The sequence below is a fragment of the Tauraco erythrolophus genome, chromosome 16, assembly GCF_009769465.1.
Source record: "Tauraco erythrolophus isolate bTauEry1 chromosome 16, bTauEry1.pri, whole genome shotgun sequence".
Taxonomy (NCBI): domain Eukaryota; kingdom Metazoa; phylum Chordata; class Aves; order Musophagiformes; family Musophagidae; genus Tauraco; species Tauraco erythrolophus.
The window spans coordinates 1,932,150-1,959,460 of record NC_141480.1 but is presented as its reverse complement, the minus strand read 5'-3'; the positions used below and the strand labels follow the sequence as shown (position 1 = coordinate 1,959,460).

The window sequence follows — 27,311 nt, the reverse complement described above, 5'->3', positions numbered from 1 at the left end:
CGGGGCTCAGCATGGGCCCTGCGTGCTCGGGCACAGGTGGGGGGTGTCTGTGAGGCTCTGACCTGAGGACGGGAGGGATGCACTGGCTGGATCGCTCCTGCTGACCACAGGGGTTGTTGCACCGTGCCCCATCTGGCACCTCTGGCATCTTCACTTGGGTCTCTCTGTGTAACCTTCGATCCTCAGCTGGGTTACTGGATCTGCTAAAGCATGTATGAAACTGTAGTAACTGTCACTTGTTCACTTCTGTCTTTGTTGTAATAAAAATGTGCACTGGCACTGTATGACCCACTTTCTGTGTGCATTGTAATTGAAGAATAGTCTCTGAACTTAAACACTCTGTGTTTAAACAAAGAAGTTTAAAGAAGTAATTTAAAATTTATTTAGCATGGATAAAGTATGAAAATCAACCCCTAAAATAAGCTCTTCCACAAATAAGCTCTTCTACACAGGAAGAGTGTTACGGCGGTAGTTTTTCTGCTTTCGGATGGTTCAACGCTGACGCTGCAATCCTGCTCAGCCCGAGACACAGACCCCACCAGGCTCAGGGATGATTTCAATGTTTTACTTTCTATTTCATTTCCTGCTTTTGCGATTTTTCACAATTGTGCAATAGCGACACGGAATAAAACCCATTTTTAAATACAATAATTCAAAAATGCTCGGCATTTAAGGCATACGCTCGGCTTTTAACAATTAGAGGCGGGGAAAACAGCAGATACAACAAGAGCGGGGATTTTCGGCCTGAGAACAGGATATTATTTATGAAACACATGGCACGTGTCGGTGTGGTCAGCAGCACCTTTTCACAGACGGGACGGCGGCTGCTGCAGACGGAAACAGCGCCAGGAACCGTCGGAACGGTTGGACCTGCAGAAAGCCGCGCGCCGTGACCGTGTGCGGAGCGGGGCGACGGCTCTCGGCCCCTCCGTGGCACCCCCCGGACCACGTTCACCGGTAAACCGGTGCAGGCAGCCGAGTAACGATTCGATCCACCTCAAGCGCCGTTTCTCAGCCCTTCGGGCGGTAAATAAAGCGTCTCACGCCGGTATAAACGGGCGGCTTCCAACACGGAGGCACCACGGGGCAGCGGACAGCCCCCCCACCCCCACCCCCGGGGCCGCGGTGCTGAAAGCGGCCTCCGAGCGGGGTGACGCTGGCGCGGAGCCCGCAGCGGGGCCCTGCCGCCGGTACGAGCCGGTGGAGCTCCTGCCCGGCACCTCCCGGCGCACCGGGGCCGCCTCTCCCGGCCGCCGCTGCGGACACGGGGCCGGCGCCTTCCCTCCAGCCCGGCGAGGCCGCCCGGCCGGGCCACGGCAGCTCCGCCCGCAGCGGCGCGGCCCCGAGCTCCGCAGCCGGCACCAGGCCCGGCCTCGCCTCCGGGGCCGAGCCCCCGCCGCGCCTCCCGGGCGGGCGGGCGAAGGGCACGCCGGGAGCCGCCCGCGCCGCGCCGCGCCGCGCCGGGCCTCGGCGGAGCGGCGGCCCCACCTGCGGCGCCTCCGCCCGCAAACCCCACCCCCGGCCGCTCCCCCGCCGGCCAGGCCCGGCCCATGGCGAGGAGCAAGGCGGGCTGCGCGGCGGCCGCGTTCCGCCCCGCGCCAGACGCGCTCGCAGGTAGCGGCGGCCGCAGCTCGGCCGCGCCATGCGCGACTACGAGGAGGTGACCGCCTTCCTGGGCGAGTGGGGCCGCTTCCAGCGGCTCATCTTCTTCCTCCTCAGCGCCAGCATCGTCCCCAACGGCTTCAACGGCCTCTCCATCGTCTTCCTGGCCGGTACCCCCGAGCACCGGTGCGCCGTGCCCGGCGGGGCCAACCTGAGCAGCGAGTGGCTCAACGCCAGCATCCCGCTGGAGCTGCGGGGCGGGCGGGCGGAGCCGAGCCGCTGCCGCCGCTACCGCCTGGCCGCGCTCGCCAACTTCTCGGCGCTGGGGCTGCGGCCCGGCTCCGACGTGGAGCTGGAGTCGCTGGAGCAGGAGCCGTGCCTGGACGGCTGGGAGTACAGCCGCGATGTCTACCGCTCCACCATCGTCACCGAGGTGCGGGGGCTTGGCGGGGGGTGGGGGGGCGGCGGGAGCGGGGCCGTCTCGCAGCAGGAGGTGCGGGCGGGTTGTACCGGGAGTGCCAGGAAGCGTGGGGTTATCATAGCGCCGGTATCTCCTGCAGCTTTCCCGTGGCCGCACGTCCCTGCCTGGGTATCGTTCTGCTGTTGAATTTGTTTTTTGAGATCTTCTGTTTGCTCCCACTGGCAAAAGTGGTCTCCAAATGCAGCGCGTTTCCTTGACTGGCGCGGTATGTGTACGGTAACTGGTTAATGGGTTTCATCTGAGATGTGTGCAAGTGGCTCGGAGCAAGGGTCAGCGCGGGGAGAACGGGCTCAGCTCCTCGGTGCTTCAGAGAGGTCTCTTTGAACGGGTTTGGTTTTTCTTTCTCTTAAAAAAACCAAACAAACAAAAAAAAAAACCCCCAAAAACCCCAAAGGTAGTTGAAGTCACCTTGAGTTATAGAATCATAGAGTGGTTTGGGTTGGAACAGACCTCAAAGATCATCTAGTTCCAACCCCCCCAGCCATGGGCAGGGACACCCTGTACAACACCAGGTTGCTCAAAGCCTCCTCCAGCCTGGCCTTGAACACTTCCAGGGATGGGGCAAAGCGCAGCCGTCAGGGTGCCCTAGTTTGATGCTGTGTCCAAAAGGACCCTGAACTTTCCTGTGTGCCCACGATGCCTCTGCTTTGGTCATGCCTGCTGCTTTGCTTGCCCCGTGCACCTGCCAGGTCAGGTCAGGTTCTCCTCGGCTCAGATATGCCCCTTGAGTCGAGCTTCTGGTCAGGGCAGCCAACCAAAGTTGGAGCTGTATTGATTGTCCCTCTTGTTTCAGGTCAAAGCTGTACAGACCCACTGGTGCTGATTGACTTAAGATAACAAGGAAATGGATTTTGAGGAATATTCGAATTTCAAAACATGTAAAAGTTTTTTTTCAGAAGGCTTACAGACCATTTGTACAGCCCCATTGCCTGATTGTGCCTGTGGACAAGTTTTATGGAGCTGGAACTATATTTGCCTTTGTTCTTTGCTTTGCAAAATGGGTTGTGATGGGTGTTTGGATAGTGATGGGTGTGAGCACTTAATGACTTTAAGCCGATCTGAGCACAGAAATCTTCCTCAGCAGGAGGACTGGGGTGAGGAAGGGACGGTGGGAGAGGAGGCACGGAAATGGTGACACTGGGGTTGTTGGAAACTTCCCCTGAACATGCACAGCAGCAGGGTCTGGAGTGTGACAGGTGGCACAAGGTGTTGCCTCGCCTGTTTCTAAAGAAGTGCTGTCTTCCTCGAGAGGAAAGCTGCTCTGAAGTCCTAGACCCTGGTCGTTGTGAAAATGGGCTGTTGTGACAGGCTGAGGTGCTCTTAGGGCAGTTGGCATCTTCTCGGGGCAGTGCCGTTCACGGTGGACGTAGAGGTTTTGTTGCAGGTGCCTTAACAGAACAGTTGGCCTGGCTCAGGCGTGGGTTCAGCCAGGACTTTGCTTCTGGAGCTTCTTCGCAGAGCTTTGCCTGGGTGCAAATTAAAATGTCTTGAGCTACCAGAGTCTTACAGTCTCCAAAAACCAGGAGCTGCTCACATTGTGCTGAGAACCCCCAGCAGCTCTGGCCCGCGTTCTGTATGGTTTGGCAGATGTTTTGTGTCTGTGGGAGGTAATGTTTGCTGCCCAGACGTTATGCACTGAGGCAGTATTTTTTTTTTCTTCCCTTGAATATTGATGCTTCTGCGGGAGTTTTGCAAGAGCTGTGGCCTTTCACACACTTAGAGGTTTTCGGTGTTAAACTTGTTTAATTTCTTGGCTTGGTGCTGCGGCTTTTATGATTCACTAATCCTGTGTTTGGTTGCATATCTCTAACTTGTTGAATAATCATGAGGACCTTTGTCCCAGATTTCTGTAGTCAGCGCTGGGAGGGGGAAGGGGTTTGTTTTTTTTTTTTTTTTTTTTTTTTTGAAGAAAGCTTTTTGCTGCATCTCTCATCACTCTAGAGAAAGTCCTCGTTTATGGTTCCGCTTTTCAGGCGAGACTCCAAACATTCAGTTCTCTCTCATTTGAAGAGAGACTTCCTTTTCTCACACAGACTAACAACAGAAGGTTGTTATTAGCTGGTCTGCAGGATTTAACCAGCTCCTGTGTAGCAGAATCCCTTTCTGTCTTTTATTTTTTGAAATCCTGTATCTCAGGGAATAAGAAGAGCTTTACTTTGGCTCAAGAAGCCATCTGTGTCATTCTTATTGCTCCATTAAATCCCATTAAAAAAGAATTTTGGAATAATAAAAGTTCATATGTGGTAGTAAAAGGAGTAAACCCAGGGGTTTACTAGAGGCTAACTACTGCTGGTCATATCTGTTATGGGGCTATACTGAATAACTGGGAATAGAATGGAGCAGTGGAGTTATTAAGAGCATGAGTGGACTAGAAATATGATATAATGAGAAGACAGTAGATGATACAGCAGCCAAAACGCTTTAGCTCGTACAGGAGTAATTCTTACATACTGAAACATGAATAGACACTGAATTTTGTATACATGTATTCATCCTCAACTTCTAAAAACATGTTGGATTGTTGATCGATTTGAAATGAGTTCAGTGCAGGAGGTGTGCTGCAGAGCTGCACGTTTTGTGCCTGTTGTGCTCTTAACGAGCTTCAGGGCCTGTTTGGCTTTTGCTGAAGAAGGATGTGCATGGTGGGAATCGCCACGTGTCCTGGGGCTGGGCTCAGGGCTAGGGCTCTGGGTCTCGTATGGATGGGCCAGGAGAGAAAGTTCTGGGCAGATACGAGGACCCAGAGGTTTCCATTCCTGCAGCCCAGGGATTGAAGTGCCCTGCTGTGCTGTCAGACCCCCGTCCCTGAAGATCAGTGGGTTATACCAGACCTTCAGGAAACACGTGGAGGCTGCAGTGGTAACATCTGGAATGACACAAACGGGCACTGTGGTACAGGTCTCAAACTGGGGGTTTCCATGTTCATTCTTTGTTGGAAGGCAGAGGGATGTATTGTTTTGCTTTACCAAAATAAAAACACAGGCTTGTGTTAGGCGTTGTGATTTCCACAGGCTCTTCTAAGAGTGGAGCCAGCAGCTGAAGTGTGAATCAAGCCCGTGTCATCTGGGTTTGGCTCTGACCAAACTCCTCATCAGTGTTAGTCACCTCCCTTATTCCTCATCTTTTAAACTAGATGCATCCTCTTTCTTGCTGTAGGTTAGTACCTGCCTGTTTTTCTGGCTGAGGTTCATATTGACAACTTCTCAGCCCCAGGAGCTGATAAAGCTATAGGAAGACCTTTCAGGTGCTTTGTAGCTACAAAATCTGAATATTATTAATCTTGTCAGAAGAAGGAAGAAAAGTCTAGTTTTCATTTTATAAGTAAATACGAATGTCTGACAGATATACAAAAGTACTTCTAAAATGCTGAGGTTTTGAAGGTGTGATTTAAGAAGCACATAATGCAAGATTCTTCAGAACTGTACAACATACAGACATTTCTGACCTTGCAAAGTGAAATAGGGTTGTTACTATTATTAAAGAATGATAGGCCTGCAGTTGATATCATTAAAATGGAAACAATGCTCTTTTAGACGTACCCTGGACCATTGATGGTAGGGTAAAGTTCCCATTATGCTGTCTGTACTTTTAGATGAAAACTCAGCTCATGTTTCTCAGTTTCTGATGTCAGTGCCCTGATTCCTTGTTCTCCAGCCGTCTCAAAAATGCAACGTGTAGAGGAGAGTTAAGTTTCTGCACTGGAAATAAATTATGAAATATTTGGCACTTGACCTTCCTGTTCTATGCAAGTTTTACCTCTGTAAAAATTTAAAATGACTACAAGGGGAGAAATTGAGTAGAATGTATATTTTGTAAATACAGACTTCTGTTTACATTTAGATAATAGGCCTTAATGTAACATCTAGAACTTCAAAGTTTTTGAAATATACAAATGTATTTTCACAGGAAAGGGTGTTTAATAACACTCATGGCTCTCAAGTAAGCAGAGAATATTTATAAGGGTATAAACAAGACCAGATTCTGAATCGAAGGTCATAAGTACTCAGTTGTGAGACTGAGATTTTTTTTGAAGAACCTGCCTCTACTTGCAGGGAGAAGCAAGTGGTAGGAGAGAGCACAGGATATTGGATTAGCTTCAAAAATTCTTGCCAACGTGTTGATTTTTAAAAGAAAATATTAGCACATAGGACTATCCCACTTCATTTTTCAATCATGCGTGTTTTCTCAGCAAGAGGGGAAAACAGTTTGAAAAAAAAACAAAGGAGTGGGAGGGCACGATATATTGTAGCTGTAAAAATTCCTTTTCCTCTAAGGCTTTTGCTTATCTGACTGGGGTGTATCATAGAATCATAGAATGGTTAGGGCTGGAAGGGACCTTCAAAGGTCATCTAGTCCAACCCCCCTGCAAGGAACAGGGATATCTCCAACTAGATCAGGTTGCTCAGGGCCTCATCCAACCTGACCTTGAACGTCTCCAGGGATGGAGCATCCACCACCTCTCTGGGCAACCTGTTCCAGAGAGGTGGTGGATGCTCCATCCCTGGAGCTTATTCTGTAACTGAATAAGACTCTCAAAGTTTTTTTATTTGTCATAGTTCATCTTTGTTTAGGTTCCAGTGATGCTGTTAGGGAAGTGCGAGTGCTCCTGCGGTGGAACAGTTCTCTGTCATCTGAGAAACACGCTTTTTTCAAGAGACTTCCTAGGTTGTGTTGTTGGTGGTCTTGCACCTACTTCTGTAACTTTCCAAACATATTTGGTGACGGTCTGTATTTGGTTGCTGTGACGCTGTATTGCATGAACTTTTGACGTTTTGAAGAGCTCCCCTCTAATTAGACTTGCAATTTCCATGTTCTGATGAATTAAAAATAATGGGCAAATTTTGTGCTCGAATAAGATAGGCATCTCGTTATTAGCAGCTAGAGTTTTGTTATTCCCGTTATCCCATCTTGTAACAGATGACAAAATTGGGGTGAAAATGAAGCAGGAGAAGGGATCTGCATGGGTGTCTGGCTGAGAGCCCCTGTGGGATTTGACATTAGTGATTCCTGAAGTGCCAGCTCTCCTTTCGAGGCAAGTGGTGTTCTGCAAGTGCAGTGGATGCACAGCCTGTGCGCAGGAAACTACTCTTAAGGTTTTGAAGTGCATAGAGAACTTAGAAGAACCGTATTTTTTCACTTCTGGTATGGCAGTATCTTCAGCCAGGCTCGTGCCGTCCTGTCTGCCTAAACTTGCCTTGCAATTTCTGTTTGATACTCTTATTTTATGCTGTGAAACTATTCCACAGTTTGCAGTTTAAAGAATTCAGATGTTTTGTCTTGGAATCTGAATTGTGTTGTGATTGCAGTGAAAATTATAGGGTAGTTTTCTTTTTGGATAGAGGTATTATATTAATATTCAGTTTAATACTGGAAAGTGTAAGACAGTGTCAGTCTTGCTAGACTGGTATTTCCTGAACTTCGCTGGCACTAAGCACATACTTCTATGCATGCTCCTTACTGTAATTCTAGCTAAACCTGCAATCATCCTTCTTGTTCAGGTTGTGTTGTGCTAAAAGGCTGGAAGATAATAAAACGTGGCTGGGGAGGGTCTTGTGTTTGGGAGAGGGAGGAGGTCTGAGGGAGTAGTTTAGGGTTTTTTATTCTTCTCAGTTTCGTGACTGGGTTTGTCTTATGGCAAGGGAGTGGGGATGGGGCTCCAGGTAGCTGATTTGCCATGTGAGAGATGAAGCAGAACTTGGAAAGTGCTCTCCTAGAGAGACACTTAAGTGATGACTGTAAGTACCTACTCATACTCACCCCAAACCTGTGCTTGAGAAGCAACGGCTTCAATCCCTCTCCCCTGTGGTGTCCTCCCTCCTTCTCCCCCAAGCTGTCCACATTTTCAGGCCTTCTCCACAGCCTGTCCTCTTTTTCCCATCCCTTCTTCCCACCCGTCCTCACCAGCAGCTGGCATCAGCCAGGAACCCGTTACGAGGTGCGTATCTCACCATGCATCTCGTGTCTGATGTGTAGGTGGTTATTGCTGCTGTGTGTGAAGCTGCTGCTGAAGGCATCACCCCAACCTGATTCCTTGCTTGGGAAGTAGCTACAGCAGAAAACATCTGCAAGCTGTCTGAGTAAGAAGATAAGTTTAAGCTGCCACAGAGGATGTCCTCTTCTAAAGTTATAATAAAATTGAGAATGCCCCCAGCCATGCCTTGAGTGTTGAGTACCAGCGTTTAGGAGCTTGATGCTTCGCAACATCAGCAGCTGCTCTTTGAACAAAACTGGGATGTTTTTCTCCTGTTTGGAGCCCTGATACCTTGCTGAGGTTAACCTTATCTCATCCACGGGGGGCAAAGGCCGTTACACCTAGCAGGCTGACTCAAAGGATACTAGGAAGTGAAAATAGCACATGATTTAAGAGCAGTGGGTCACGGTGTACTGTGTCCAAACAGCACTGCCAGCAGCAGGATTTAATCAGTAACTGCTCCTGGGACACTTGCTCTTTGCCATGCTGGTCTTCTAACAGTGATGCTTCGTTGACTTCTTTTTGGGCCATGTACGGTTGAGGGAAGGGTCCGGTTGCAGAACAGTTCTGGAAGACTGGTGCCACCGTCACTGACAAGCAATACAGTAGACCTTGTTGGTGAGTCATTAAAAAGTTGAAGACTTCAGCATTCATTTACCCCAGGGCAAGGGGTAACAGACCTTAAAATCCCTTTGTTCTGACTGCTGTGCGCCTGTAGAGTCTGCAAATAACTGGCATTGCACAACCAGGGTGGTTTTCTCTTGGAAATTTGATATTGAAGTTCACGTTGGTGCTGGGTTCAAGTGAGCATCAGCGTAACAGCTCCTAACGTTGCTTTAATAGAGCAGACAGAAAAACAACCTGGTGAGCATTGCCACGTTTTAAGGACTGATACGCTTCCACCTGGCAAAGTAAGGAGCTTTTGGCAGAACAGTGCAAAACATTTTAATACCATGAACTTTTCCAAGCAACGTCTCTACCTCAGGGGTCAGAAGAAAAGGTTTGTTACTGGGCACAAACGTGCCAGTGTCTGGAGAGCCAAGTGTTGTGCAGCCTTGTGCCAACGGGCAGAGTGTAAGATGGATAAAAGGAGATGGGGCTCACAAGCACAGGGTGATCAGCTGGAAAATAATGACTCACTTCGTAATAACGGACTATAAATCACCAAACGAGATGTTTGGCTAGTTAGATTTTAATTGTGTTACTGAAGATGTCTGGCTCCAGTAGCTGGTACGAAGATGATTCTTTGTGAGTAGGCAAGTCTTAATTAATGCAGGATTTGTACTGGGGGTGGTGTTTGTGTTCCTGCTAAGCACGAAGGCATATGAAAACCACCAAAACCTTTGGCCTAGATTCAGTAACGATAATTTACTGGATATGCTCAAGGTGCAAGATAGGTTTTGCTGAAGCTTCCTGGCTCAATTAGCCTCTGTGGTCCTCACAGAATGGCTCCTGCTTTCTTTGGTCTGTAATGAAGGAAAGCTTCTGTTGAATGCATACAGACTGAATTATGAATGTTAATTACACTTATTAATCTAAATTATATTTAGAACTGTGGTTAAGTTATATCAAGCCTTAAAACATACTCCAGGGTGTATTTGTAGCGTGAACCGTTAATAGACTGAGGGTTGTGAGATTCCTGGAGTCGAAGGCTTAATGCCAAGGAGATGGGCTTGGTGGGCAAAGCAAAGGCTGGCGTTCCCATGGGCAGGACCACGGGCAAGGTGGATGGCAGAGGTGGGACACACGGCAGCTCTGCCTCTTGTGGGGCAGATCAAAGCATTGATGGGTGTTCCAGTAGAAATTAAAAAAAAAAAACAAACTAAGAGGAAAACACACTATGCTTAATTATTTGTAATTGAGGAGCAAGGGGGATTAGTTATTGGGGTCAGGGTGAATGTTTTCTTTTCATTTCAACCTTTTTAATAGACACTAAAAAGAGAAAGTTTCCGTCCCTAAAACATCAGAAGGTGCCCTGTGGGAGCTGTCCCAGAGGTGTCCCTGCTGGGTTTTGACTTTTCTTCTAATATTTACATGGGTTTTTTTTCTGCCCCAGATAACCAAAATAAAAGTGAGACTCTTTCAATAATAGATATTGATATAGATACAAAAATAACAGAAGTCTTATTTCAAAAACATCAGAACGAAGTGGGTAGGAGATTGGAAGCTATTACATTCTTCATTTCATAAATATTTTGGGTTTCTTCCTTTTTTTTTTTTTTGTTTTCATTTTGGAAATCTTTGTTTGTTTGGTATGTATTACAATTTGTATTCCAAAGATTATAATTATCATAGAATCACAGAATGGTTTGGGTTGGAAAGGACCTTCAAAATCATCCAGTTCCAACCCCCCTGCCATGGGCAGGGACACCTTCCACTAGATCACGTTGCTCAAAGCCCCATCCAGCCTGGCCTTGAACACTTCCAGGGATGGGGCATTGACGTTAGTTAGGTTCCCAGTAAGCAGTGAACAGTCTCCAGGCTCTCAAAACCAGTGAAATGTAATAAAGGAGGAGGTTTTTTTTCTATATTCTTATTTGCATAGTCCAATTTCTCTTAAATTAGAAATGTGAATTTTTAATGACAAACTTTACTGTATGCAAGAAGAATCAAGTTTGGGGTTTATTCTCAGTCCTTCCAAACCCAGCAGAACTGGAGCAGTTTAGGGAGCTGCAGAGCCTTTGAAAGGGAGTTGAACCAAGTGCATGATGAAATTATTAGTTACTGTCACTCATAGGTGTGTAGGGCACATACCACAGCTGAAGAAAGAAAGAAAGCCTGAAGGTACCGTTGGGGCTCTGGATTGCTCCCAAGATTGTTCAGGATGGGTGGCCTTTGCCCTCTGCTGCCCGGCATCCCTTCCCACTTGTCCTGGTTTCTGCTGGAACAGAGTTAGTTGTTCTTTGTAGCAGCCAGGCGAGCTCTGTGTTTGGGATTTAGTTCAGGATTTGTTACAAGAAGAATGTTGGCAGCGCACTGATGGTCCTAGTAGGTGCTGAGACATCAAGGACCTTTCAGCTTCCCGTGTTCTGCCGGTGTGCAGGAGCACAACAGGCTGGGGGGGGAATGGCCAGGACAGCGGGCCCCCAACTCCCCTTAGGATTTGAATTCAGGCTTAGGATTGAGGGGCAAATTGGCCAATGGAGTATTCCATATTATGCACTGTCATGCCCAGTATAGAGATGAGGGTTGACTGGGAAGTTTGGAATTATCTTCTGTGGGACTGGCTCGGCCTGTCAGAGTTCTCTCTCTCTCCCCTGCCCCCATTAATCTGGAGTTGTGATATCAGGACTTACGTATTTTGGGATCACTTGCCAGGATGGGACATGTGTTGGTCAACGGGTGGTGAGCAATTATACCGTGCATCACTTGTTTGTATATATGTTTATCATATTATATTTATATCTATTTGTATATTATTTTACCAGTATTAGTTTTTAATTTTATATTATTATCATTATTATATTGTTCTTATCTCAACCCATGAGTCTCCTTCCCTTTAATTCTCTTCCCCATTCCCCCGGGGGGTGGGGGAGAGTTAAACCACGACACCGCTGTTTTCATGGAGCTCCACCTGTGCAGTAGGTTTGTTACTCATTTCTCTTGTGGAGTTTTTCTGTCCAAAGGGTACGTTTTCATCTGGGCTCAGCCAAGGCGTTGAGAAAGAGGGAGGGGAAATCCTGTTTATTAGAAGATTTTCATGTTCTCTCTCCCTACAGTGGAATCTCGTATGCGACAACGACTGGAAGGGACCCCTGAGCACCTCCCTGTTCTTCGTGGGTGTCCTGCTTGGATCTTTCATATCAGGACAGCTCTCAGACAAGTAAAGTATCTACACCAGAGCTGCTGGCTCTTTGATGCTGTTCTGTAAGCAATTCTTGGGCGTGAAGTTTGCTCTAAGTGCCTTTCTACAACTACTAACACGTCTTTGTTCTGTGCATGTCTCATCTGAACGTGCACAGATTGTATAGAGTGAACGTCCTGAAGTAGAACAGACTGTAACAAAGATTGTTAGTGGGTGTTATCGCTCCCTGTTTGGTTTTGTTTTTGTTTTTTTTTTTCAAAATCAATTCTGGAGCAAACTGTTTTTATGCCAGAAAACAAGTGTAGGAGATAAGTTTCATCTGGAAAAAATCAGATCAATTACATTCTCTTCTAATTACTTTGGACTATGTTCAGACACTTCCCTGAGGCTTGTTTTCCTTTTTTGAGGTCAAACTTCAAATTCTCTTTAACACCCATAGCTTCTCTTCCTCCTCATCAAATGCAGCATCTAAGTCCTGTGACCTGTGTTGGTGGAAGCTGCAGAGCATGAATGCTGTTCAGCTGTACTCCAGAGAAGCCAAACTTTCTTGTTTGGGGATTTGTTTAAAAAGAATTTATTTTTTCGGCATTTCTAGTCCCAGAGTATGCTGGCTTTCTTGAAAATGGAAGACACTATGCATTTTTGTGATTTTTATTTTTTATTTCTTTTAAAGCTGAGTTTTTCTGATTATCTCCCTGAGATTTGCTGTGCTGTCTTCCTGATTCCCAGAGAACAGTATGTGGCCTGTAATTTGCTGATTTACTTGTCAAGTTTCTGTTTCTTTGAAACGCAGTCCCTATGCCACAAACCTCGTAGCATCCATTCAGGGCCTTTGAGTGGTTTCCTACTTATCAGGTTGGGCCAATCTTGAGCTTGGAGACAAAGATCCTTGAAAATCAACCAGCTCTCCTGGACTTCTCTCGAGAGCTATGTTCCATGGGATTTTTCCAAGCAGATCCCAGCTGCTCTCCCATGTGAGGGGCAATTTCCCCATCTTCACCGCTTCATCCTGGTGCTGCTGCTGAACTTGGGTGCTTCGTTCAACAGAGCTCCCAGCCCCTTACCTGCTACAAGGGCACCGAGTGTCTTCCATGGTGGCTAACTGGCAGGTGAAGCAGGAGCTGTTCTGGTGCCAGAACGGTGTGGAGGAACGTTGGCACTGACTTAGAACAGCTTGATGGGTTGGGTGTAGTTTAATTTTTATTTTTTTTAGTACTTCATCAGTAAAATCGTTAGAATCCCTTCAATTGGTTCATTGTTTTACCAAGTGGAATGAAGATTGCAGCACGGGATCCCCTACTGATAATGGTATCTTACAAACCTGAGTTTTACCTCTCTTTTCAGAAGGTTTTTTTGTTTCTTTTCTGAACTCACTGATCTATGTCATGAGCTGTCTGCTCCGTAGAGGAGAAGGAGCATCTAATGCTCTTGCATTTTACGTAGTTTGCTGCTGTGTATCTGTCTCCCGGCTCATCCTATCAGTAAGAAGGGAATGACATTCCAGCACATATTTAAAGGCAACTTCACTAGCAGCCCTTGGAATATTATTTTCTCTTGACCAGTGGATTTTTTTTTAATGTATTTAGAATAGTCGTCCCTGTGTCGTGTTTCCTGAACCTCTGCTTTTGTGTCTCCCTAAGTATGCATTCGAGTAATCTTATTTTTCTGTTGGTGAAGATGTTGCTCATGCTGTTGAATAATCATCTCTTTTTTTTTTTTTTTTTTTAATCTATCCATGGAAGGTTTGGCAGGAAGAATGTGCTGTTTGCAACTCTGGCAATGCAGACTGGCTTCAGCTTCCTACAGATCTTCTCTACCAGCTGGGAGATGTTTTCAGTGTTCTTTGTGCTGGTCGGCATGGGACAGATATCTAACTACGTGGCAGCGTTTGTTCTTGGTATGCAAGTCCTGCTGGGCACAGCATGTATTCTTTAGTCTTGTGCTTTTCCTGCTCCTTTTCAGTACTGTCTTAGGGTTGATTTGTTTTGCCAAGCAATGGTGTTAAGAGTGTGTACTCACCACCCATGGATAACTCATGATCTCCTTGGAAGTTTCCAGTTGATAGAAGTGCAATCTGGATTAGGTCTGTGGCTTACCATCCTAGAAAGGCAAAAAAAAAAAAAAAAAAAAGAAATTGAAAAAAAAAAGAAATTCCAAACCAAATCTGTCTTCCACTTGGAAAGGTAAGACATGATTTTTCAGGGATTTGTGTTGTCATTTTGGGGCCTAAGTGCCTATTTGATGTAAAAACTTGTGAAAGAGGAAAAAAAATCAAGTAAGCGTTACAAAGTCTCCTTAAAACAGCCTATAGTAAAAAATTAAATGGCATAATGATTCCTGCTTGGTATATTTTCAATTTAACTAAGACTGTATTTGATCAGATGGGAATGTGAATTACCTTATGAATCTGGGATTTTTTTTTAAAATTAATATGATTTACAGTGGCCTCACTGTCCAAAGTACCAAACATTGGCAAGAAATGCCTTTTGGGCCAAAGAAGAGCACTGCAGCTGTGAAACAGTGTTTGGCCAACCTCACTGCATGCTTCCTGCTGCAACTTCTGTAATCTTTAATTTTTGTGGAAATGAGGAAGATTGTATCTCTTACAACGTCTCTTGATTTTTCCAGGACCTAAAGCATTTCAGAGGGAAGCATTGGTCCTTGTTAGTGCATTAATTCCACTATGAGTAGCCTGGCCTTTCTTAGTGACCCTCCACGTGTGTATGCCAAAACACTGCAAGATTTTTGGCTAATAGCAAAATAGTCCTTTAGAAGGTGATACAGGTCAGGAACCTAATTTAGGTGTCTCTGAATAAAGAAGATGGTCTCTTGCCATAAGCTGGAGAGGACCCTCTAGAGATCAACGTGAGTGTTAAGTGTCATGAATGTTTTGTAGTATGTCAGGGGGTTTTAGCTCCTCAAGTAAAACGTGAGATTCTAAGAACATAGGATTATAGAAGTTTTAGCTACTTTGAGCTACAGAAATACTGTATGGCCTGGTTCTCTTCCTTTTATATTTACCTGGGTCGATGCAGGATCACTGCACGGAGCAGATCTGTGGTGCCTCTAAAATTGGATGGCAGAGCACTCCGTAACTACGCCGTGCAGTGTATTTCCAAGCCAATCAGTAGAGGTATTTTTGGTGAGTTAACTCGGTTGCTATTAAGTTAAAACACTAATCTTCCCTCTGTTGTTTTGAACAGGCACAGAAATCCTTGGCAAATCGATTCGCGTGCTGTTCTGCACTCTGGGCGTTTGCATATTTTACGCGTTTGGCTACATGCTGCTGCCACTGTTTGCTTTCTTCATCAGAGACTGGCGGATGCTGCTGCTGGCGCTCACCGTCCCGGGGCTGCTCTTCGTCCCGCTCTGGTGGTGAGTGTAACTAATTTACAAGACTTCAGTCTTCAGAAAGTCCTGTCTGCAGTTTTTTAAGATCCAGAGTCCTGAGCCAACAAGCCTGTACCAGTGGAATTGGGAAATGGGCAGGTGAAGAAGGGATGTTGTGTCCTTTACTCTTCCCAGTCGTTCAGCTGTAAGTCTGTAAGCTTTGTGGGTGACCTGACTCATGCCTGGAAAGCCTGTGCTTCATTTTCTGTAGGCTTCTATAAAATTAAGTGATGCAAAAAACCAAGTCAGTAAAACTCATCCTTCTGCACCAACGGAAATCCATGAGCTTTGATGAGTAGCCCTGAACTAAGGGCAGGATGAGAAAGCAGTTGTTTTGGGAAGCTGGGCAGCACTAGGGTAACAGAGATATAACAAGCTGCAAAACAGTACTTGCTCATCTGTGAGACTTCCCTGTTCCCATCCGTAGTTAATGAAATACTACTTTAAGTGGCATGTAAAGTTTAAATAGTCCACACGGTGGTGGTGTTTCTTCACTTACACTGGCATTTATGTTTGTGGTTCCATCCTATTTCTTACAAAGTTGAATGACTCAGGCAAATTCTTCTTTCTGACTTGCCTTTGTATGATGGTATTTACAGTTACTAATTTTATATTTGTTATTCTCTTAAGGATATGCCTCTTAATGTACAGCATGCTGCTGTGTATTCACATTTCTGAATTTCTTTAATCAAACTGTTTCCCCATTCTTTGAGGGTTTTGGTTGTTCTTTTTTGTGAGTCATTCTTTATTTCTTTAGTACTTCTAAAATCCACAGACACATTGTAGTCTATTCTTGTTCAGTGTGCCAGTCTGCTCTTGTCAGCCCGATTTCTGTTGTCATTGCTCTAGTTTCTGCAAGATGTGGCAAGTTTTGAGATCTTCATGTCTGCAATAATGTGTATTGGTGCGTGCAGCAGTGCTTTCTGTGGAAATGCAGGTTTGTTGTTCTGAACCTTTTCTGCAGGATCATTCCAGAATCTCCGCGGTGGCTCATCTCCCAGGGGAGATTTCAAGAGGCAGAAGACATCATCCGAAAGGCTGCAAAAACTAATGGTGTTACAGCCCCAGATGTAATATTTGACCCTAGTGAGGTAAGATTTCATTCAGCAATCCAGTTATTTGCTTGGACCTGTTAATGACCATGTAAAGGGATTAATTTCCAGACATATGAATGGAGTTATGCCTGCAGTGTGTTACATGCTTCTCCAATGGGTAAAAGATCATCCTTTTCCTGAAAAGCAAACTACCTTTCCCCACTTCATTAAGATTTTCAAAGCCCTGGCTGTCCCATTCCCATGGGAATGCCAACGTGCATTCTAATGCAGACGTCTTTTTGATCTGGTTTACAGCCACCTTTTTGCTCTTAAACTCTAGGTTTTGCAGGAAGGTAATGGATTCGAGGTACCTGTTGCTTTGTGTTCTAAATGCTTGTGCTGAACAGACATTATGCTTTTGCAGTCTAAGACTTCTATAAAAATCCTAACATAGGACTAATCCTGGCCAGTGGCAGTGGAAAGAATGTCGTTCTAGTTCAATTCCATGTTCAACCCCAATTTCTACTCCACATTAAGGAGAGCAAAACTTGAGCTCCTTTCAGGTGGAGTAACTAGCAGTATGTTTTCTTCTCTATCCATTTCTTTCAACATGTTCTTGTTTCCTCTAAGCAATCCCGTTTTTCTGAGCTGCTGGTGACCTTAAGATGTCAAAGCAGTTCCACACTTGTTCAGACATGACCTCCAGAAGTCAGATAGACAAACTGTTTGCATAATCCAGGAGAGTGGGCAGCTTTCTAGGGAGATCTGTAGAATCTGTCTGGGCAGTTGCCTAATTGTGTTCTGGTTGACAATTGACATTGTCTTGTGGTTGAAGTGAAAATACCGTGTATATTCACTTGCTTTACAAGGCCCCTGTACCAGACTAAGGAAGAGGGTGAGCCATTAAACCATGGTGTGTTTGCTATTGGGATTGAAACAGCTTCCCTGGGGTTGAAGTTAGCTGAGGTGCAAACAAACCTGTTTGTCCAGACTTATTTCTAGATAGCAGGACAGACATCCTGGTCTTGCTGGAAGAGAGTGAGAATGCCAGGAAAACCCAGGCCTTCTTATGACAGCTTTTTCCCTGGATTTTTGTTAGAACATGCTTTTTTTCCTTTTTTTATTTTTTTTTCCCCCCTCCTTCCTTCTTATGCTATAGGCCTGAAAACTCGTCCATTGCCAGCAGTACAGTAGGAGAACGAAAACTAAGCTCTGGCTCCAACATCTGCTTGAGGTCACTGTCCCTGGAATCCTCCATCTCCTGTTCTTAGAAAGAAACACTGATCTGTTTGCCATCTCTGAACGGGGCTGGATGACGAAGCAGCAGAAGGCGAGGGCAAGAGTAGGGATGTTGCCCCGGGGAAATGCTGACTTCTGGAGCAGCGTGGGCTGGGGTACACCCTGCTTCTTTACAGATAAATCGTTGCACATCAACTTTCAGAAACGCAGATTAACATGCTGACACTGAAAGGAAAATGAGCTCGATGAACAGGCACTGTTGAAATGCAGAACTCCGGTCCATCTTTTTACTTTTTAAGGTAAAAGTAGTGCCGTGACCAAAAAAATCTACAAAACTTTTCTTCATCAGCAGTCTGTCCACACTCTGCTTTCTGAAGAGCTGTAAAGCAGAAGGTTTGCAGCCTCTCTTGAGCTTGTAGGAAGCACATTTATGCTGCAGAGAGGTTCGCAGAAATCTGACCCTTAGCCCTCGTGTGACTGGAACGTGAGTTCTGGATGGAGGAGCAACCTCAGCTCATGTTTGGAGTATTCCTTGAACCTGTGCAGCTGGAGAGCAGCACCTGCAATACTTGGGCTCCAAAGATTTCAAAACCACTTAGGATCCAGCAGGTGACTAGTTGCAAACAAGGTGCGGAGCACGAACAGAGCCTGCTTGGCTGAATTATCCCATATGAGGGCGATAGAAATGTTTGGATGATAGATTTAACTTCAAATCATTGTTTTACCCTCCTTGCCTTCATAGCTTCATGTTATAGCCTGTCCTATTAAGGATTATGTTGTCTGCTTATCCAGCTCCTAAAAGGAAGAGTCCTTTTTTCTCATCAGCTGTGACCCTGAGTATTACTGTTCCTGGCTTTGTTTTGTGGTTTGTTTTGGTTTTTTTCCTTTTTTTTTTTTTTGTTTCCCCTTTGCTGGTTTCTTGGCAATGAATAGTGGCAGAACTGGAGCGTACTTAAAAAAGATCATGTGATTTATGAGAAAGGGCTGGGAGCTGTAAAGCTGACTGCAGCTCCGTGGTGGGAGGTTTGGCTTCAGGCAGGATGAAGGCTGTCGGCTCTGGAGAACTGCTTGCCTTTCGTAGAAAACGAAGATGTATGGAAGCAAATACACTGAAGTTTGGTGTGCACGAGCATCAGACTGCTATTTTATCCTCCAGGTCCTTAGGACAAAATATCCCTCAGTTCACAAGACATTGAGGAGATAATGTATATTTTGAGTTGAGAGACAAGAGTTAAGGGGCCCCAAATGAGTGTCCAGCAACGAGCTTGCCAAGAGAAACATCACTAACTGAATATGGAAGAGAGGCTGATGAGGAATTAAGTTTAATTAATGGTTGCTTTTGTCTCTTCAGTGTTGTGTTGTGTCCTGCAATGCATCCAGCTACTTCTGCTGGACCAGCCTGATATTTTAGGGGAAGAAAGTATTCCAAATTGAACTAATATAGAGTAGAGGATGGTATATTAGACCAGGTGGAAAGAGTTCAGAAAGGAGTAATTGCACTATTCTGAAGTTACAGTTTTTTATTGGTAACCATTTGCACGTACCATGAAGGAGTACGCAGTGCCAATAAAAGGCATTCAGTCTTTAAACATTTTGAAATTTAATACGTCGTTCTCAGGTCACGCTGACTTAAAAAATCAAGGGAGCAAGTAACCTTTGCATAGTTTATTGTGCTTGCACGTGGGAGAGGTCTGTCAGGCAAGAGTGGTTCTTCTAGTTGTGGAAAGAGAAGTCTTCACTTAAATATTGTGAGGTGTCTTGGCAGCTTACAATTCAAAAAATGTCAAAACGAAAAATATTGCAGTATTACCTTTTTTTCATTTGATAATTCTGAGCTGCTAAGGTGGGTGCTTGTTTTTTTCTTGGTTAGATTTCTAACTGTTGATAGAGTTGCAGACTCAGATGTAATGTGAACTAACAGAAAAAAGAATCTTCTGTGGAAGAGTGTAAGATCAAAATATTATTAATGTTCTTACTGTAACACTGTTAAAACACTGTTAAAAGTACCATTAAATCAATGAGTAAGTAGCCTGTGATAAAGCCTGAAAACATACCATCTCTTGCAGTAACAAAAATATGACCCGTCTAGAAAACTGGTTCTTCAGCCACAGTGTTGCTTTACCAGGATTGATAGTTTTAATCAATGGGACTTGTCCTCTTAAATCACCTTTTAAATATTTTGAAAAATCTCTGCCTTGTTACTCCTCGTTAGGGGTCTAAATTAAAGTCCTAAATGAAAAAAAGAAAAAAAATTTCCCTTTTTACAGTCTTACCAAGCATGAAACTAGTTTGCATGCTTCAGGGATGAATATCTTTGCACTGTTTACATGGACGTGGTTTTATTTTGAGGAGCTGGAAAGTTTCGTGGGGAAAGAAGTTTGTTGTCTTTCTGCTTATATTCTTAGAAGATCTCAAAAGCAGGCTGGATAGTGATGGGGGAGCTCTTCAGCTCATGAGCCAGTTTGTCTCAGTTTAAGTACATTGCTGTTAGGTCCAGCATGAGGAGCCATTCACTAAATCTGTCCTGCTGCAGTTTAATCTTGTTATTTCTTGCCTTGCCTGCAGTAGACGTAGAGGACAGTTTATCACTTTTTTTTTGCTGGTCTTAGAAGACCATTCTTGATCTTTTAAGATGCCCTTGGTCTTCTGGCCCTTAGGCTAAATAAACCCTCTACTTCTACAGATGATGTTTTTCAAATGTCTCATCTGCCTTGCTGCTCTCTTCTTGCCTGGGTGCAGTTGGTTTGCGTGATCCTTAAGGTGTAGTGCTCAAAGCTGGATGTAAGAACCCACCAGTAATGACATATAAATCATGAATTAATGCTGTTGCTTTATCATTCAAGTATAAAAGTAACAATAAGCAGGCAGAGAAAATGATTACTAATTTCAGCCTATATTTTAAGTGACTTTAAATTAGAGAGGAGCAGCTACTTTGACAGATAGTTGGCTCTTAAGGCTCATACATGCTTGGTTAAAAGTGAGGCACCAGTTTCAGCTCTGCAGCGCATGAAAATACTGATGTATATGTTGGGGGAGACTTATTTTCACAATAATTCTGCTTGCAGGAAGTTAATGTTCTCATGGTTGGTTGATTTGTTTGGGTTTTTTTCCAGCTGCAAGACTTGAATTCCCAGAAGCAGCAGACGTACACCATTTTGGATCTGATGAGAACCCGAAATATCCTGACTATCACAATTATGTCAGTGATTCTTTGGTAAGCAAGTGTGATTCAGGAGTATGTAAGAACAAAAGCAGCAAAACAATTAAAAACTGCTCTTAGAACATTAAGGTATTCTGAAGATACGGACAAAACCAGCTCCAAACCCAACGACCTGCTGGCTGAAGCAAAAAAATTCCGATTACGTAGATTCTTCATTTCAGTAACAGTCTGGGAACACATCTGGGTTCTTTCTTTCTGAAGCAGTCAGGCATGTCCTGAACTGAGCAAGAATCAGATCAGATGGCAATGATGCGTGGAAATCCTGCCTGATATCAGGCCTTAGGGAATCCTCATCTGACTGTAACAAAGTCTTTTAAGAGGAACAAGTCATGCCCTGTCCTCCAGTCAGACATCTACTGCCCGGGCGCCTGAACACAGCGATGCCTAGCTTATGGGGAGAGTCTTCCCATCTCTTTTGTATTGTCTGTTAAAGGGAGAAAGCTGCCTTTGAAGTTCTAATCTGAGGTTTCCCTAGGCTTTCCTGCTAGCTACTCTGTCTGCCTGCCATCGTCAGCTTGGTTTTGCACTAGCTGAAGCCATACTTTGTGCTCAATTCGATTAAACGGTTGTCATTTTCCTTTACTGGAAATCTCAGTGAAGCTGTAATTGCTCAGGAGAGAAACTGGAGCCTGCCAGAGGCTATAAAAGTGAGGTTTAATTAGTACATGTACCTCCAGTGTCCTAACCAAGAAGGTCTCTCAAGTGCTTTGCACCTAACGAAGTCTATTTGCTGCCTTTTTGGACAATGTTCCTGTGCTTTAGTAAGGCAAAGCCTTGGAGTTCAGACCACTGACCTGCTGGTGTGTACAAACTGATGTGGCTTTTTGAGTCAAAGGATGACTTTGCTAATATAATATTATTATATTATATTATATTATATTATATTATATTATATTATATTATATTATATTATATTATATTATATTATATTATATTATATTATATTATATTATATTATATTATATACGCTGAAAGGCGTTTTACCACATGATAAATGAAGTTTTATGATAGGCAGAAAGAGTCAAACGTGCAACTGACTTACATGTAAATCTGACCTCCTCTTGCAGAAAAGTATTCAGTTGATTTGGGCTATTTTTCCACTATTTTTATCTTGCATGTGAGTTGCCTAGACTCTTTTTACTTGATTTTCCAAAATACAAAGCATCTTGTGCTGACTCACAGTTTTCCAACCCATAGTATACCTATGGTATATTCTGTGTTACAAACTGAAAGATCTCGTGAAGGAAGCTCTGTAAAAGAGGATGGTTGCAGATGGGGGTGTATCACCTTATGTATTGCTGAGTGTTTTGTTAATTTTGAGTAAGCTGCAGGCCTTTAAACTAATCCCTTTGCTGGGTTTGCATCAGGGAGGAGGAAGTTTGGCTTCTCGTCACCCTGAGATGTGTAAACACCCTTAAAAGTTTTCCTAGAAAGTGTATAACTCTATCAAGGTTTACCAATGTGATAAACTAAAGCAAACTGCTACTGAAAGTGAGTTCCAGAAGCACAGTTTATTGTATATAAAAATAACTCCGAGGAGCACCGGGCTGGGGGTATTGCACAGCATCGTGGAAAGCACACGGCTGCTTTTGAGAAGAACAGCTGTAGCTGGCAGGGCACGCGCAGCAGCAGTGGGGCTACTCCCCAGGTACACTGGGCAACTTATTTTAAGGAATTGGACCGTGAAGGCTCTTCCCATGGGAAGTGAGGAGGAGGAAGAGCTAATTGTTTGTCAGTGATCCCCTTTGCGCTGTGCAGTGATTTTGCTCCAGGTTCTGTTAGAACAGAGGTGCTGAAGGAGATGAGGTCCTGATCCAGTGCCACTATTTCCTTGTTTGCCACATGTTACTTGTTGGTGAAGCTTAACCTTCTCTTCCCAGCACGTCCCAAGACACGACAGGGTTTGTCTCCAAGGCCAGTTGTGTGTTCCCCTTGATGTGTGGAAGCCAGCTCTCCTCTGGCAGTGGCACGGTTAAGATGGCAGTGTTCCCGGCCACTGAGCTCTGTCCTGCTGCACTCACCAGCCCAGGCATCGAGCCATGCAAACGTGACTTGGATGCTGCCCAGCCAGCTTGGGGCATGGCAGAGAAAATCCCAGATTGTTTGGGTCTGTCAGGATACCATACTCCTCCTCTTTGACTTCATACACAAAGCAGGAAGGCTAATGACCCAGAAACAATGTTCTCCACCCAGAGCTCCCTGGTAAAGATAATGAAAAGCTACTGTAGTCCTCAGCAGCAGTAAAATTCAGTAGCCCAAACTTTGAGGCTGAGGCTGTAACTACTAGTAATAGCATCTGCTGTGTCACTGCATTGTGAACGAGTATCAGTTATCTCCTGGGGTGACCTGAAATAGAGGGGCATACATGAGGAGTAGTCAGCCCCTCTCTAGCCACATGTCTAGCAGAGACAAATTAAATGTCTAAAAGTGACAGATAAGCAGAGTTTCCTTGCAAGGTCTGAATGAGAGTGGGATGGACAGTGGCAAAGTCATGCAATGGCATCAGAAATTAAGTACGACCACTGTAGCTGCAGGACCATCCAGCAGTGGTGGGCTCATAGGGCTGTGCCTCAGCAAGGCTAGCAACAGCTCCGGAGTTACCTGATTGTGTTAATGCTAAATAGGATATTTCTCATTTTTTAAAAAATGTTTTATTCTTTGAATTCAAGAGCAACTTGAAAGATAAAAAGCATCAACGCTGTTTAATCGTCATCTTGCTGTTTCTGAAGTCAGCACTTCAGAGGTGAATGAATCTGGCAGATGCTGGATTTGCCTTACATAGTGATTTCTGTGCTTAATAGAGATGTAAAAGAGGTTCATGGCAACCTCAGGAAGAAGAGAAACGTGTCTGATCCTGTTATTCTGCTCCTTTCAGGATGATAATCTCTGTTGGTTATTTTGGACTTTCTCTTGACACACCGAACTTGCATGGAGACGTCTATGTGAACTGCTTCCTCTCGGCAGTGATTGAGGTTCCAGCCTACATTATTTCCTGGCTGCTGCTTCGAAATCTCCCTCGACGGTATTCAATGGCTGCTGCGTTATTCTTGGGAGGCTGTGTTCTGCTCTTCATTCAGCTGGTGCCTTCACGTATGGAATCGTTAGTTGATCTCAAATATGCATGATAGGTGAAGTGCAGTGCCACGCACCGGGCAGATGTGAAGGAAGAGTGGTCTGAGCAGGCTAAATATGGATACTCATTCTCTGTCTTTGCCCCTGTTCCTTGGTTCTCAGTGCTGCTGCACAGGGAGCTCACACAACGTGTCAATTCACATACGTATTTAAATGTGGGTCGTTGGGTTTGTGGTCTGTTGAGATCAGCTCTGTAGTCCAGTTTTGCCTTAATGTACATCCCTGGTGAGGTGCCCTGGTAAGGTCCAAGTGTAAAACCAGGACTAGACCCACCAGAATTTGCTAAGAGGAGGTTACCCAGGCGCTGCAGAACTTACATCCCAAACTACTGTAAATGACTGTCTCTTTCTGGCTTGTTTAAAGAGTTACATTTGTGGAAGTCATTGCGGAAGCATTTTTGATAAGCAAAGATTCTTGTACTGAATTACTGTTGGCAGTTAAAATAATGTTTGGCAACTGGAAAGGAGGACAAAATAACATTGGATATCAAACCATATATATCTTTAGGCTGGTTATATTACCATCATCTTACTGGTAATGATGTTGAATATGATGAGGGGGTGTTGTTGCTTAGCACTTGTTTACATATCAAAGAGTAAACAAAAGAGAATGCACAAGAAGTGCCTTGCTTAATTAATACAGGTAATACATGTTGCATTCTCTTTCTCTAATCCATTGAGTCAATTAGACACTGATACGATCTAGTTTCATTTTCAAGTCTAACTGTCCCAGTTGAAAGTCAGCCTGGCTTTCTATAATTAATTTATTGACTTGTAGTTAGGAATTTTAATGAGAAACCAGGGCAGGAAACCAAAAATGTTTAACCTTGTTCACCTTAATAAAAAGGGATATATGGTATTGTTTGCAACAGTAGAGATCTGGCCCCTGAAATCTGAGAGCATCTCTCTAGTTCTTGCCTTGTTCTCCTTTTATTTTACTTAGTAAGAAGCCCCATGCTCAAAAGGAAATGAAAATGTTGAGTCCTAGCAATTTTAAAAAAGAGAAAAAGTTGCTTATGCTTTTAGACACGTACAGAGATAAAAAGACACCAGATGCTGGAATGAATTAGACAGGAGTTATGCAAACACAGTGGAATTAAGAGATACCATGAATTGTCAGAGCTTTATTGAAATCCTTACTGTGTTTTGATTTCAGATATTCGTGCATTATCTATTCTGCTGGTGATGTTAGGGAAATTTGGGATCACATCTGCCTTTTCAATGGTTTATGTTTACACGGCTGAGCTCTACCCAACAGTAGTGAGAAACATGGGAGTTGGAGCAAGTTCCATGGCCTCTAGACTGGGCAGCATCCTCTCGCCATACTTCGTTTACCTCGGTGAGTTAACTGGTCTGTGCCTGCACTGGGGAGCTGCTGGTGGTGGAAGGCAATGCTTCTACCCAGGTCAGCATCCTGCCGCTGCGGGTTGTTGGGTTTTTCTGCTGTTCTTCATTCCCAAATCCAGTTGTCTTGTGAAGCTGCAGGTAAAAATAGGTCTCTGAACAATGGTCATAACAGAGAGAAATGTTGTGCCCTGTTGAAAAATGCTTTGAAGACTCATCATCCTATTGACTCAATAGGACAGCTCTTAGAGCTATTGTTTCCCAGTCTCTTGAGTTCCTAAAACCACATTAAATACAATCTATGCTTTGAATGCCAGACTGGGAGGGGCTTTGGTTTGTTTGGTTTTTACTGAAAGCGTAAATCTTGCACAGATAAAGCCCTGTACCTAGGTGCAGACATTATTGGAGGCTTCGAGCTTATGCTAGCTTTGTTTGTTGTTGGTTTTGTTTTCTGCTAGGTGCCTATGATCGATTCCTGCCTTACATCCTGATGGGGAGCCTGACTGTGCTGTCAGGAATTCTGACTTTATTTCTGCCAGAAAGCTATGGTATGCCCCTTCCGGACACGATTGAGCAAATGCTGCTGGTGAAAGGGTGAGTGTCACCTTCTGATCGTAACACCTCTGTCCTGGGAAGGGGAGCGGACCTGCCTCGGTGTTGTCAGGGGGAGGGACTGGTTTCCATAGTTCAGTTAGTGCTCTCTTGAAGGGGGAAGAACTTGGCTGGAATCCTGGTCCTGCTTCCCAACTGTATGTACATCATTAGGCTCCAAATTTATCATTTTACGCTGAGGACTGAATAAAAGTACCTGCGAGGAATGTGTTTGTAAAAGTGTGGGGCTTTATGTAGTTGCTTTTAAAGGTCTGGGGACACTTTGTGGGTTATAATCTATCTTTCTGGGTTCTGAAAGTCATGTAAGTTCTGAAAGTCATGTTTTTAAAGTTATTTTCTTTTCTTTTCTTTTTTCCCCATAGGTTAGAATACAGGGCTGCATCTAGTAGCACAAGGGATTCCAAGGAGGAAGAAGAAAATCCAGAGATTTTTAAAAGCACAGCTTTTTGATGGAGCTCCTGTGTACTTCCTAGCGGACTGAAATGGACTTTTCTTCTAATATTCATTCTAGAAAGGGCTAGTGTCAACACTTTGTTTCCTGTCATTTTAACCTTATTTATTAATTTAAACACTGTGTTCTATACATTCTCTTTTTATATGACCATAAATACTGTATAAGCCTTCAATGAGATGTTTTCAGCCGCGGTTGTTTTAGTGCAGTAGTACCAAGGAACAGTGTCTGATCAATCCGTGTGACTTTAAGCATATAGTTCAGCTGAAAGATACTTGAAAATGAATTCAAGGGCTGGCAGGGTACCTGGATTCCTCAGTGAACCTTCTCCAGAGCTAACGCACATCAAGAAGTAAAAATTGCCAGAAAAAGCTGCTAATTGGTTTTGATTCCTTGACTTCTGTCTCTGAACAGAAAACTTATTTATTATAGTGAAGGTTATGAGAACACGCCTGTCCGTGGTCTTACTCAGATGACTTTGCACGTGCTGAATTTGTTCCCAAATTCAGAAAGATGCAAAGACAGATTTCGAGAATTAATTCTAAGTCAGCAGAGGTTGAAAGGATTGTCTTGCACAAAATGTTTGTAGCACTGAAGTTTTGCTCACAAAATTCACTTTATTCCAATGCTGGTTTTCAACTGTGCCTGTATGGCGAAGCTGTTTACGTCTGACCCTGGCTGTGGCCTGTTTCCAGGCTGTATTTATTTTAAATCATGCAAAAAGTTTCATCTGCCTGTGGAGGGCGCGGTGTTAGATTGTGGTTCTGCCCCTTTGATGTGTGGTGGAAGTTTTCTGTCTAAATTGTTTTAACGTCTTCTGTGCAATTTGGGTGACGGAAGCAATTCGCCTTTGTTCTGTGCTTCTCACACGCGTGCACACACGCACGCCATTAAATCATTTAGAGATAAATTTTTGTGTTAAATCTAGGCCACTGCTTTGACCTCATGGTGGAACGTACTGAGAACAAAATTCAGAATGTATTTCTGACCGCTGGTTCTCGATTCTCAAGTGCCAACTGTACGATTGCTGC

General features: G+C 44.4%; 1 protein-coding gene across 2 annotated transcripts; it reads left to right on the top strand.

The window, feature by feature from the left end:
• The first annotated feature begins 1,642 nt into the window (after positions 1–1,642).
• LOC104379451 (organic cation/carnitine transporter 2-like) lies at positions 1,643–26,668 on the top strand. Of its 2 annotated transcripts, XM_086621339.1 has the most exons (11): positions 1,643–2,108; positions 7,553–7,581; positions 11,774–11,877; positions 13,602–13,756; positions 15,063–15,234; positions 16,214–16,340; positions 20,636–20,736; positions 23,618–23,832; positions 25,030–25,212; positions 25,676–25,811; positions 26,192–26,668. In XM_086621339.1, exons 1-11 carry the CDS (start codon positions 1,643–1,645, stop codon positions 26,277–26,279), a joined length of 1,776 nt encoding a protein of 591 aa, XP_086477465.1. In that variant the 3' UTR covers positions 26,280–26,668. The 2 variants fall into 2 exon arrangements, with proteins under 2 accessions (XP_086477465.1, XP_086477466.1); XM_086621340.1 differs by lacking the exon at positions 7,553–7,581 and having other exon boundaries at positions 1,643–2,035.
• Positions 26,669–27,311: the final 643 nt, after the last annotated feature.